This window comes from Rhagoletis pomonella, unplaced genomic scaffold (assembly GCF_013731165.1).
Source record: "Rhagoletis pomonella isolate Grant_MI unplaced genomic scaffold, Rhpom_1.0 Rhpom_scaffold_00098, whole genome shotgun sequence".
NCBI classification, from domain to species: domain Eukaryota; kingdom Metazoa; phylum Arthropoda; class Insecta; order Diptera; family Tephritidae; genus Rhagoletis; species Rhagoletis pomonella.
In genome coordinates, this window is record NW_023458652.1 from 107,873 (window position 1) to 120,800 (window position 12,928).

General features: G+C 33.4%; 1 protein-coding gene across 1 annotated transcript; it reads left to right on the plus strand.

Annotated features, from left to right (window-relative positions):
* Positions 1–266: 266 nt before the first annotated feature.
* LOC118749965 lies at positions 267–12,695 on the plus strand. The gene is made up of 2 exons (XM_036484719.1): positions 267–923; positions 12,663–12,695. The coding sequence occupies exons 1-2, from the start codon at positions 267–269 to the stop codon at positions 12,693–12,695; spliced, it is 690 nt and encodes a 229-aa protein (XP_036340612.1).
* Positions 12,696–12,928: the final 233 nt, after the last annotated feature.

Below are 12,928 nucleotides of genomic sequence, written 5' to 3' on the forward strand. Positions count from 1 at the left end.
ATGGAACGAAGTGTACTAGGCGATAATTTACAATACATTAGGGATTACAAAATTCATATAAATACCATAGGTAAGTAATGAAATTATGTTGTATATACATACTATATATGTACCCATATATATGCTTTATATTTACTTAACGTTGCATTCGTTCATATATTTTTCAGGCATGATTGAAACTACGAAACGACACACCGCTGAAAATCTGAAAGAGGAAATATTAAAATGCCTTACTGAATACGGATAACGGTGCAAATGTTGTCAGAATGTCCAAATTGTTACAAGAAATGCAACAGGACAACTTTTCTAATAACGAGGACATTGAAACGGATTATGCTGAATCAAACAGTATCCAGTCGCAAATTGCTTCTGTTTTCTCTGTTGTTCGTTGTGCCGCACATACAATACAGTTAGCAGCCTATGATGTTTTGAAAACAATAGAAGGGGACATTAAAGAATGCCGAAACATTGTAAAGAAATTACGGACATCGGTAAGATCGGGTAATGTCGAAATTAGTTTGCCATGCCTTGACAATGCAACTAGATGGAACTCGACCTATGATATGATAAACTCCATAATCAGTATAAGAGATTACATAGATAATCTGTCACATATTAACGTCAACTGGATATTTGTACAAAATTTCCTAGCTGCTTTTCATCCAATAGCTAAATGCACTCTAAAACTGCAACACGAGCAATATATTATTGGAGACTTTTTTAGAGATTGGCTAACATGTGAATTGGAGCTTAAAAAGTTAGTGTCTACCAATTCATATGCGGAAGCGCTTCTAAATGCAATGAAGAAAAGGAAAGATACACTTATGGGAAATATTGCATTCATTGCTGCACCTTATATGGATCCGCGCTTTAATTTCGACAACAGACCTCTTCTAAGCTATGATCAAAAGCAAGCTGCTGTGGTAATTATAAATATTTTGATTTTGATATATTTTTTTATATCTTAATTTGAATATTTCTTATTAATATTTTGATTTTGCTATTTTTCCTTTATTTGCGGGATCATTTAATTAGGACACGTGATATGATAAATAAAATTGGCAAGCCATCAGAAGACCAGTACGGCAACAGTTCTCCAGATCTTCCAACCCAGTCGCTTCCCCAAGATGAACTTCCCTCCACATCGAAAGGCATATATGACATACTGACACTTCACGTAAACGCAATGAGAAATGCACAAGGTCCAACACCACAAAGAGGAGAAATGGCCTTTAAGGAAAGACTAGCTAAACTTTGCGATAGGGAAATGGAGCCATTTGATAGCAATATTTTGGACAACTTTCGAAAATTATATCGGAATGATGCCGATATGTTACAATTAATGGAAGTTGTACTAGCCATACCTGCAACACAAGTCTCTGTTGAAAGAGCGTTCAGTGCACTTTCAACAATATTAACTAAACTGCGAACAAAACTTTCAAAGAAATCGCTGTCAAATTTATTAATTACAAAACTAAACTTTGAGTTCCTAAAATTTTCAACACTAGATGTTGAAGATAGCAACTAAGCAAAAATATTTGTTTTAATCAGCTTTTATTTACATACGTATGTATGTTCGTATACAAATTCAAGTGCAGAAATTAATAAATATACAGACTTATGTACATAAAATATGAATTATCTTTATGAGTTTTAATTTAAGTAATTTCATGTACATACATACATATTTAAATACATATTTACGAATACATAGATGTAAGTGCGGAAATAAATCTTTTTTTTAATATGAAATTTCAAACAATATTTAAAAAATAAAACCTTATTTACACATAGAGGCCGAACCTTTTCATTTGACACCTCATTTTTGAAAATCGGGAGAACGGTGTAAATACCATAATTTTAAACGCAGGTGGCAATCCTGTAAAAAAAATATATCCTTGCTACAAATCTAGAGGGCAAGCCCTTTCATTTAACACCTCATTTTTGAAAATCGGGAGAACGGTGTAAACATCACAATTTTAAACGCAGGTGGCAACCCTGTCAAAAAAATATATCCTTTCTGCACATCCAGAGGCCAAGCCCTTTCTTTTGACACCTCATTTTTGAAAATCGGGTGAACGGTGTAAATATCACAATTTTAAACACAGGTGGAAACCCTGACAAAAAAATATATCCTTTCTGCACATCCAGAGGACAAGCCCTTTCATTTGACACCTCATTTTTGAAAATCGGGAGAACGGTGTAAATATCACAATTTTAAACACAGGTGGAAACCCTGACAAAAAAATATATCCTTTCTGCACATCCAGAGGACGACAGCAGTGAACCTTCGCGAAGGCATCGCTGCCACTTATACCTACATATATGAACGCTGTTTGGTCCACCAATACATACGCGTACGAACAACAGCGGAAGTTTTTTCTACCTAACATTCGCGAACGCGAACTATCTGGACTGGTTTTATGCTTCACGTTCGCGAAGGAGAATCAATGCAGAATATTTGATTCGTTCACCTTCGCGTATAAAATCATAAATGTATGTTCGCGAAGATTCATATATGAATATTTCCGAACCCTGGTTCAAAGACACCCCCGTAAACCACTTTTTGATAAAAAGGCAGATTTTTGACAATTGCTCAATTGTAAAAATTCGAAGCGGTGTTACCCAATTTAAGTTTTTTGGTAGAGGGGATTTTATATCATACATTTGGGATTATATATAAAACAGTTGTATTCACATTTACCTTTTAAAAATAGTTAATATCTTATATTAAAAATATTTAAATTTTACATTAAACTCGATAAACACTTCGGAAAAACTTTACATTTAGGTTAATAAAAGTTTAGTGAACATATTTTAAAAATATTTAGTGTCTTCATACCGTCTGATTATTTCACAATGTAACTAGCCAGGACTATTACAGTTTTCTATATCGGGTGCGATTGTTTCTGATATATAAACACTGAAATTACAAATTTTTATGTGTAATTTAATTCATATTTAGGGGATTCACAATTCGTGTTAGACGTCGTAATGTCTTAAAGGCTTAAATTTGTTCAATATACAGTAACGGTTAAAAGCGATTTGAAAGATTCGTTGGGTATAATAAGAGCCAATAATATATTTCCTACTAGTTTAAAAATATTTTGGTTATGTTAAAAAACGCCTAAAGAAGTATTAGGTGTTATTTTACGTTTAAAAATTTTAAGACTTTAACACATTACGACACTTAACACCTCTTGTGAATCCTCCATATGTGCTTGACCATGAAACTATATCGTTGTTTATTTGGGTAAAATTTAAATATAGTTCACTGTTCAATATTGGAGTTGGTGTGAAGTATGCAAATGAGAACAACAATTATCAACTAATTGAGCATTAGCCTCATTTATTTAAAAAACAAAAGACATTTTGCTTGGTAAAATTTCGATTCTAAGAATAAAATGGTTTTAAACAAACGAAAAGTTAATAATAAAATTTTTGCGTATGGTAGCATGAAATTTTACAATATGCTTAATTGTCAAGTGGTTTTTTGTATCATGGAAACACATAGCAACTGATTTCACACTTACAGTGGGATAAACTTAAAACTTCTAATATAAATTAGTTAAATTAAGATTTTTTTTATCAATTTTAAGTTTTCTTTTGGATTAATTTTCATGAACTAATCTATTAAGAGACCTTTTTAGAAAATTGTCGTACATCCGATATCTATTAAAATTTTGACATCCTCACTTTTTGGAAAAAGAAGTTCAAGATACAAGTTTATGTCCAAAAAATAAATTAAGCAATAAAAGTCGCCTAATATTTATGGAACATATAATAGAAAATTTTTTTTTCATTACCCAGACTTTATGACTCTATAAGTAATAGTAGAAATTTCGAATTAGTAAGTTCGTCTTGACTGAATCTGGAAACAAACATATTTGGGTTCATTCGCCTTTATCAAACATTTCAAAAAATTTCGCGCTCAATTTCATCATCAAAGCGATGACAAAAGGTTTACGCATTATAGAATGCAACAGCTTCCAACTAGCGAGATTGAATTTCAATAGCGGAAACAAAATTTCACCACTTGTGCTGGAAAGAGATGAAGCGTTAAACAAACTAAGGTATTAAGAAAACCCAAATAAAACAGTTAAATAAGTTAACAAAAATAGATAAATCCAAGTGAGCTTATTCCTTATTTGTATGGCATTATATAAATCTAAAGAAATACTATTAAGTATAATACTAGCAATTATACTTGTTAACTGATCTCACGAAAAAACATACATAAGTTCATAAATCTTTAAAAATAATAATTTAATAAAAGTTACGTTTAAAAATAATTTTTTTTATATATCAACTTCCTACGCCATTGCTTGCAAAATAGCTATATCTAAAAATGCATTTTCTCTTTATTTTCACATTTCCATGACATTCAGAATTTCGAGCTAACATTGATGTAAAAAAAAAATAAATACAAATCAAAACTATAATACAGAGACGGATACGGATATGGAAATGGCAGGATAATAGTTTTTGCTGCTTCTGCAACAAATGCAGATTTTCGTTGTCAGTCTCAAAATGAGGATAGTTAAGTACAACAGCGACAGACAAACTGGATAACAGCACAATGGATTAATAGGGATAAGGCAGAATTGCAGTTTTAGCTGGATAGCTGGAGTATAGTAAATAAACGTAATACAAATTAAAAAATGTGTGTGGTGGGGAGCTTGCATGTACATACTAATGTAGGGCTGTATTTATGCCTTCTGGTAGCTAATCTACATACATACCTATGTATGTATGTACACCAACGTAACATGAAGCTGAACATATGCCGAATTTTGTTATTGTAGTTGTCAGCGTACTGTAGCAATACATGAAAGTTCCATTAAAGTGCAATTGCTAACATATTAAGGGCCGGTTGTTTAATGACTGATTAGCACAAATCGGAGGTAGAAGCTCCGGTTAAATACAACGACTGCTTTATCGATCACATGTCATATGCATTAAGTCGAAAACGTCGATAATGATGTTTAACCGGCAAGTAGTGATAACCAGACATTGAACAACCGGCCCTAAAAAAAGTCTACACATAGCCCATGATTAAATTATTAAAAGTTTTGTAAGTAGCTTTACTCTAAAATTTCGCACTCCCACCCACAGGGATGGTTTATGGAAGCAGGAGAAAAAGGGGAAGAATTCAATCACACTTCCTAAAATGGGAGCTAAATTCCATAAAAATATGTGGATAATAGTGAATGGTGGTATTTTAAAACAAAAACGAATTTGATTTAATTTTTTAATTTAAAGAAGCTTATTTACATCGAATATAACCCCCGATTGTTATTAAAAATAAATATTTCTATGTATATACCAAACTTGTGTACGTCAGATGGCGCATAACTCGAGAATGGATGGTCCACTTTCAGCTTTTTTCTGTTGTATTTGTTTGCCAGATCATTTAAAAGTTTTGAAGAAAATCACTTTGCTCTTTTGTGAAAATTTGGGACCATCTTATGCGAGTATTGTCGACAAAATGTTAGTCTATGAATTATTAAAAATTAACGAATAAATGGTTAATCGCGATTAATGATTAAAATTAATTAAGCGATCGCTGTGGTGTAGTGGTTAGATGTGCGCATGACCATTCCGCAGGGTTAGGGTTCGAGCCCAGTTCCGGTCAATATAAAAAAGAAAATGTTTTTTGTAGTAGTGGTCCGCCCCCGGCAGGAGTCGGCGTAAAACTGTTGGTCCCTCCCCTTTTTTGTATTCGACGCTTCCAGAAATCACATAATACATAAAATAAATAAAAGCTGTTTTGATTAATATTACATAAACTGGAAACTGCTAACAATAAATGCGCTTGTGTACAGAGATTTTAGAACCTATTGAGTTCCTAAAATGTCTGTTTGCAACAGATAACAATAAAAATGCACATCAAATTGCTAAGAATGATGAAGGAAATCGGTTCACACATGCCTGTTTAACTGGCCGTGCACAAAACAAGCACATGTTAATTAAGGGGTTGTTCAAGTATTATGTTCCTACTGGGGGTTACATAATACTTGAACAGGGGGGTTCTTGGTTTGCTTATTTTTAATGACACCGGGCAACATTTCTTCAAATAAGTAAAACATTAATTACACACGAACACATTTTGCCTGCAATTTTGATCACAATTGAACACTGCACTTCACTCTCGTTTCGAATTTTTGAAAGCGTTTTTAAGCTATTTAGTGGTTTAACACTTTTTGGAGGCACTTGGTTTTGGAACAAAAATATGCGCAATTCGATCCCTAACTAAATTTTTTTGTAAACAATGCCCGTTTGCTTTAAATTTGTAAAAATACAATAATTTTTTTATTTTTTTTTACATCTGTGATTTGTTACAAATGAAGAAAAGTCCAAGAGTTGCCAATTATAAATATCTTTACATCTATTTATTAAAATAATATTTACAATAATAGTTTATTTAATTAATACTTTATTAAAACACAAATTTGAAGTGCAAATACATTTGTAAAACTGTTTATCACAAAATATTATTAATTGTTTGCAATCATACTATAGTTTTTATGCATTTTGAGAACAAATAATCTAATATGTGTACATACATATCGTCGTTTAAAGTACAAAACCGCGTATCGTCATTCTGCAAAACCTCGTAACTGACATTTGCTGCCAAAAATTGGATTTGCTCACAAAAGTTCTTGGCTCAATTCTTATCCATTCGTCCTCAAATATACTAGCCAGAAATACGCTTGCTTTATAAAAAAGAGAACCATTTTGAAATATGGGTGATTTTACTCTCTAGAAAATAATTTATGCAATTACGCGGTTTTGCATTTTCCGGATACTCGGTTTTGTACTTTAAACGACGATATGTATACATAGCATGTACTTACTGCGGCCGCCGTAGCAGAGTGATTACATGTGCGTACTTCCACTCCATAGGACCGTGGTTAAATACCTGGTCATATAATAACCCAAAATAGCAGTCGTCATTCGGCACACAACGGCAAACCTTCGAGTATATTTCTGCCTTGAAAACTCTTCTTATAGAATCATTTGGTGTTCTGAGTGAGCCTTAAATATGTACATAGGTGTCTCCATTTGTGCCACATCAACAGAACTCATGCCTCTAGTTTAAGCAGAAGCTCGGCCAAACACTTAGAAGAATATTTTAGCACCAAATATTTATTTGTTTACTTATTTTAAGGGAGATGGCAATCTTCTGGTTTCACATTTTGAGTACAAAAATCTCAACCCTGATACAACAAATAGTATTAGTACTGAATGATAATGACAGACTGCATTCACATAAACGTACAATCATACATGATTGAGTTTTTTTTGCATTCACATTCTCTATGTGAATGGGTGTCAACCATTCCATAACACACTACATATTTTGTGTTTACAATTTGTAACCAATCTCAAGAGTGGTTGTTAAATTTTTTAAATCAAACAATCACATTTTTGAAACGAAAAAAATGAGAATGCACACTCAATTGATTCAATCATTACACAGCTCTGGGAACGATGAACCATCATTGGAACCTGTGGAACTGCCGCCAACGCTCAACTCCCACAGTTATTTAAAGTTCCTTCAGGAAAGGCTTCCAACTCTTTTAGAAGATGTACCCTTAAACCTGCGGTGAAGACTATGGCAGCAAAATAACGGATGCCCTGATCACTACGGGCGTGAAGTAAGAGCTCATTTAGACGAAACTTATCCTCGCCGATGGATTGGACGATGCGGGCCAATTACGTGGCCTGCTCGATCCCCAGACCTGAATCCATCCGATTTTTTCTACTGGGGCTGTGTTAAGGACAAAATTTATTCAAAATTAATTCAAAACGAAGAACATTTGCCGGAACAAATAAATGGAGCTACTGCTGAGATAGCCCAATTGAGTTTAAGATCTCTATAAGCGTATTTTCTGAAAAGGTGCCGAGCTTGTATTAGAGTAGAGGGTCGCTAATTTGAGCATATTTTATCAATAAATGAATACATTTTTCTGCAAACAACTCATGTATGTTTTATTTCACGTGAACCCATCCTTCACAAAAAATATTGATAGATATAGCTCTTGTTATTGACTCTAGTCCGAATCCCGGTAAGTAACATAAAATAATGTCAGGAGCATGTAATAATATACCATTGTACTATTTAGCATGTCATTGGTCAGTAATAAGAGCAACTCAAATCTAAATCTATTAAATAGATTCTAACGTGTCTCAGTCCTTTACCCACAAAAGCGGCTATAACTTTTTTTATACCCTAGCGCACTTGTGCACAAGGGTATATTAATTTTGTTCACATAACGGTTGTTTGTAACAGCCAAAACGAATCGAGATAGATATAGACAAATGTATACATAAATGCTCAGAATGAATAGAGAAGTGGATTAAGCCATGTCTGTCTGTCCGTCCGTCTGTCCGTCTGTCCGTCCGTCCGTGTACACGATAACTCGAGCAAAAATTGAGATATCTCAACGAAATTTGATATGTAGATTTCCGTTAATCCAAGGTAGGTTGTTATTGAAATTGGCCAAAATCAGACAGTAACCACGCACAATTCCCATATAACGGTAATTTCCAGAAATACGAAAACTGCGATATTTTAGTAACAACTGAAGATAATTCACACAAAATTGATATTTACATTAATTTTCCGACAAAAAAAAAGAATATTATAAACTTTTTGAAAATGGGCGTAGTCACGCCCACTTATGGTAACATGTGTATATCTTGGTAACCGCTGCACCAATTTCCTCCAAACTTGGCACAGTTATTGACCTTGATACAGCATACTAAATGGGTGAAAATTTAAAAAAATCGGACAATAACCACGCTCACATCCCATATAACGGTAATTTTCAGACATACGAAAACTGCGATATTTTAGTAACTACTGAAGATAATTCAGTCAAAATTGATATTTACAATAATTTTCACACGAAAAATAAGAATATTATAAATTTTTGAAAATGGGCGTAGCCACGCCCACTTATGGTTACATGTGTATATCTTGGTAACCGCTGCACCAATTTCTTCCAAACTTGGCACAGTACACTAAATGGCCGAAAATTTAAAAAATCGGACAATAACTACGCCCACATCCCATATAACGGTAATTTAGAGAAATACAAAATCTTCGATAAATCAGAAAATATTAAAGCTAATTTATTCAAAATTGATGCTTGCAACAATTCTTTACCAAGAAATACGTTTATGGTAAAATTTTGGGGATGTGGGCGTGGCACCGCCCACTTATGATCACATATATGTATATCGGTAACCGTTATACCAATTTGTACCAAACTCGGTATTTTTATTGTGCTTGCCACATAAAGGCAAAACGTTGAAAACTATTAAAATCGGACTAAAATTACGCCCGCTATTCATATAACTTCGAAATACTTCGAAATTTAAGGACGCTAATTTACTCAAAATTGATATACCCCGTCTTACCGTCTAGCGGTAGCTTTCGGAAAGGTGAAAAAACATATATTTAATACTTGCGCCGGGTATTTAATGTTCGGCTCCGCCCGAACTTAGACTTCCTTACTTGTTTTCTATTCGAAATAGTAAGAGTGGCACCTTTCTGAAATGTGTATTAAATGTGACATTTTTTTATGTAATGTAAAGTTATAGCTCAGTACATTTTTTTTCACCAGAGATAGTCAAAGTTGGGGAAGAAAATATCAAAAAGTTAAAAATCGCAAAATAGTCCTAATTTTATAATGGTTCCTTAATATATTTTAACTACATTGCATTTGAGTATGGAGAAGCAACTATCTGAAAGTATTCTACATAAAAAATTTCCTAAGTATAGCCTTGTTTGTAGATGCAGTTAAAGAAAATACAAGAAAAGGCACGATTTTTTCTTTAATTCATAAAAATTTAAATATTTCAAAAACTGTGACCCTTTTACCTGAAAGATTTTTGCTTATCAGGGAGCTCACCACCCCACCTGCCTTCTCCTCAAGTTTGGCAGGTTACTTCTGGGACACCCTGTATATAGATATATCAAACTTATTTGAAGGTGGACTTTGAAGTATTGGCTTCAATGCTAGGACGCGTGCGCGTAGACCGGCATTTTTGGCTGAACTGGCGTGTTGCTGATTTGGCACGATGATGGGAAGCGGCCGTGCGCGCTCGTTAATCATTCTTTCGGAGTTCACACCGCTGCGGCCAAAGGATGCGCGCAAGGCCGCTGAATTAAGTTTAAGCGGGGGCTTAAACACCCAGGTTAGCCCTACCTTTTTTTTCGTTAGCCCACCCTTAGTTCAAAAGTTATAACAAAAATAAATTTTGTCGTACTAAATATTAGAAATTATGAAATTCAATATTTTTATGCTCTCATTCGATTGCCCTAGGTTAGCCCAGTATATCCCAATTTTTTTTCGTTATCCCACCCTTAGTTCAGAACTTATAACAAAAACAAATTTTTTCGTACTAAATATTAAAATTTGTGTGTTTCAATATTTTTACTCTCATTTATTTTCCCGAGGTTAGCAGAGGTTAGGCCAATCTTTTTTTTGTTAGCCCACCATTAATTCAAAAGTTATAACAAAAACAAATATTTTTCATACCAAAAATTTAAACTTGTGAATTTCAATATTTTTACACTCTCATTTATTAGCCCAAGGTTAGCCCAATTTTTTTTCGTTAGCCCACCCTTAGTGCAGAAGTTATAACAAACACAAATTTTTTCGTACTAAATATTAAAATTTATGAATTTCAATATTTTTACGCTCTCATTCGTTTGCTTGAGGTTAGCCCAGGTTACCTCAACTTTTTTTTTCGTTAACCCACCCTTAGTTCAAAAGTTATAACAAAAACAAATTTTTTCGTACTAAAATTAAAATTTATGAATTTCAATATTGTTATGCTCTCATTCGATTGCCCAAGGTTAGCCCAATCTTTTTTTTCGTTAGCCCACCCTTAGTTCAGAAGTTATAACAAAAACAAATTTTTCGTACTAAATATTAAAATTTGTGTATTTCAATATTTTTACACTCTCATTCATTTGCCCAAGGTTAGCCCAGGTTAGAGCAACCTTTTTCTTTGTTAGCCCACCATTAATTCAAAAGTTATAACAAAAACAAATTTTTTCGTACTAAATATTAAAATTTATGAATTCCAATATTTTTATGCTCTCATTCGGTTGCCCAAGGTTAGCCCAGTATAGCTCTATCTTTTTTTCGTTAGCCCACCCTTAGTTCAGAAGTTATAACAAAAACAAATTCTATCGTACTAAATATTAAAATTTATGAATTTCAATATTTTTATGCTCTCTTTCGATTAGATAGCACAATCGTGAGCATACAACAAAACTGCATCTTGTGCCTGAGCAGCACAATTGTGATATCTGTTTTTTACACCATTCAAATAAATTGCAATTTTAAAAAATTTATCTTAAAAAAGTTAATCAATATATACATAGGCTCATTGTCAACTGTTGCCACTAGTTAAATGCAAAGTTTATTTAATAATAACTAATAAAAACACTCACCACGAGGACGCATGTCTTTGCCTGCTTAAAGACACATTCAAACTGAAGCTGTATTCCGTTATATCTCGTTGAAGTGTTCATTTCTTCTTTCATTTCAAACGAAAAAGAGTGCGCACAATCACTGCTTCCCGGTTAACACAAGAAAAATTTTTTGTTCATATAATTTAAGACAAATAAAAACAGATCTCACAATTGGTATGGCTAGGTCTGAAAGGGTTAAAGTCGATGTTTAAAACATTGGTAAAACTTCCATCGATGTATCGTCAATTTCGCGATGTTAAGTAAATTGTAAACATCGATGGCAAACATCGAAAATTGAACCGATATATCGATGTTTCAAAAACATCGATGCATCGTTTGCATCCCTACAAATAATTCAAATTAAAATATAATAAAATAAATAGTCAAATCTAGTCAATATGTGAGTGTCGTAAAGTTATGATATTTAAGAACATCTCTTTCTTAATTAACGATGGCACTGTTTCTATATGAAGCTGATTTCGACATTTTGCATTAATAAAATTTAATATCGAAAATATTCTTTCAAAACTTGCCTAGGAATTTGATATAATGGTTCGTTCAAAACCTTTTTTCAAAACTTATAAAGGCAAAAACGAGAAGGCGAAGACAAAAAGAGAATAAAAAAATTTCCCGCAGTGAATTTTCAGATTTTTAAAACGGTATAGTAATTTAATTTTTTAAATTTAAATAAAGCATGAAGACCCCATGGAATAAACGAGTAGATAAAAAATATATAACGGTAAAACTGGCACATACATAAATATATGAAGTAATGCACTCAGGCGACGTCTCTAGCCATTGTGTGTCACAGATTTAAGTTATCGATGGAAATTTTTTTTTTCATCCCCCTCAAAGCCAAATCCTGGCTACGCCACTGTTTCCAGTGGAAGCCTTTCGCACTCACCTCACTAAACACTTTATTTCCACTTAAAGGAAAGACTTGGTTTTCAATTTTTAAATTTACAAATTTCCACTCCGTTTATTCATAGGCTTTTAAAAGTTATAAAGTTTAGCTCAATCTATTTATTCGGCTTTCACAAAATAAAAAATATTTCCAATGGTCGCCTTTCGCACTCACCTTGCACACACACACTTTTTCCTATAAAAGGAAAGACTTTGTGTCAATTTTAAATGTATACACTTTGTATATTCTCAATTTATGCAGCTTAGTTCTTCATACTTTAAACTTCACGGTTAAGAGTATATCCATGTATGGGCATATACAATAAGGTTACTTATTAAAAATTAGCTTTCAATTTTGACACAATATGAAGTTCAAACGCGAGTGCGCGTTAACCGCTGGTAGTTGCTGAACTGTCTTCGGTGGTAATTTTTGCGAGGATGGTAGGCGGCCGTGCGCGATCGGTAATAATTCTCGGAGTCGCTTCGACTCCACTGCCGCCAAAGGATGCGCGCAGGGCCGCTGGATTA

Coding starts and splice junctions, on each gene's coding strand:
- LOC118749965 (XM_036484719.1), top strand. CDS start 267: ATGTCCAAATTGTTACAAGAAATGCAACAGGACAACTTTTCTAATAAC. Junction 924..12,662: donor ATCAAAAGCAAGCTGCTGTG/GTAATTATAAAT, acceptor CAATTTATGCAG/CTTAGTTCTTCATACTTTAA.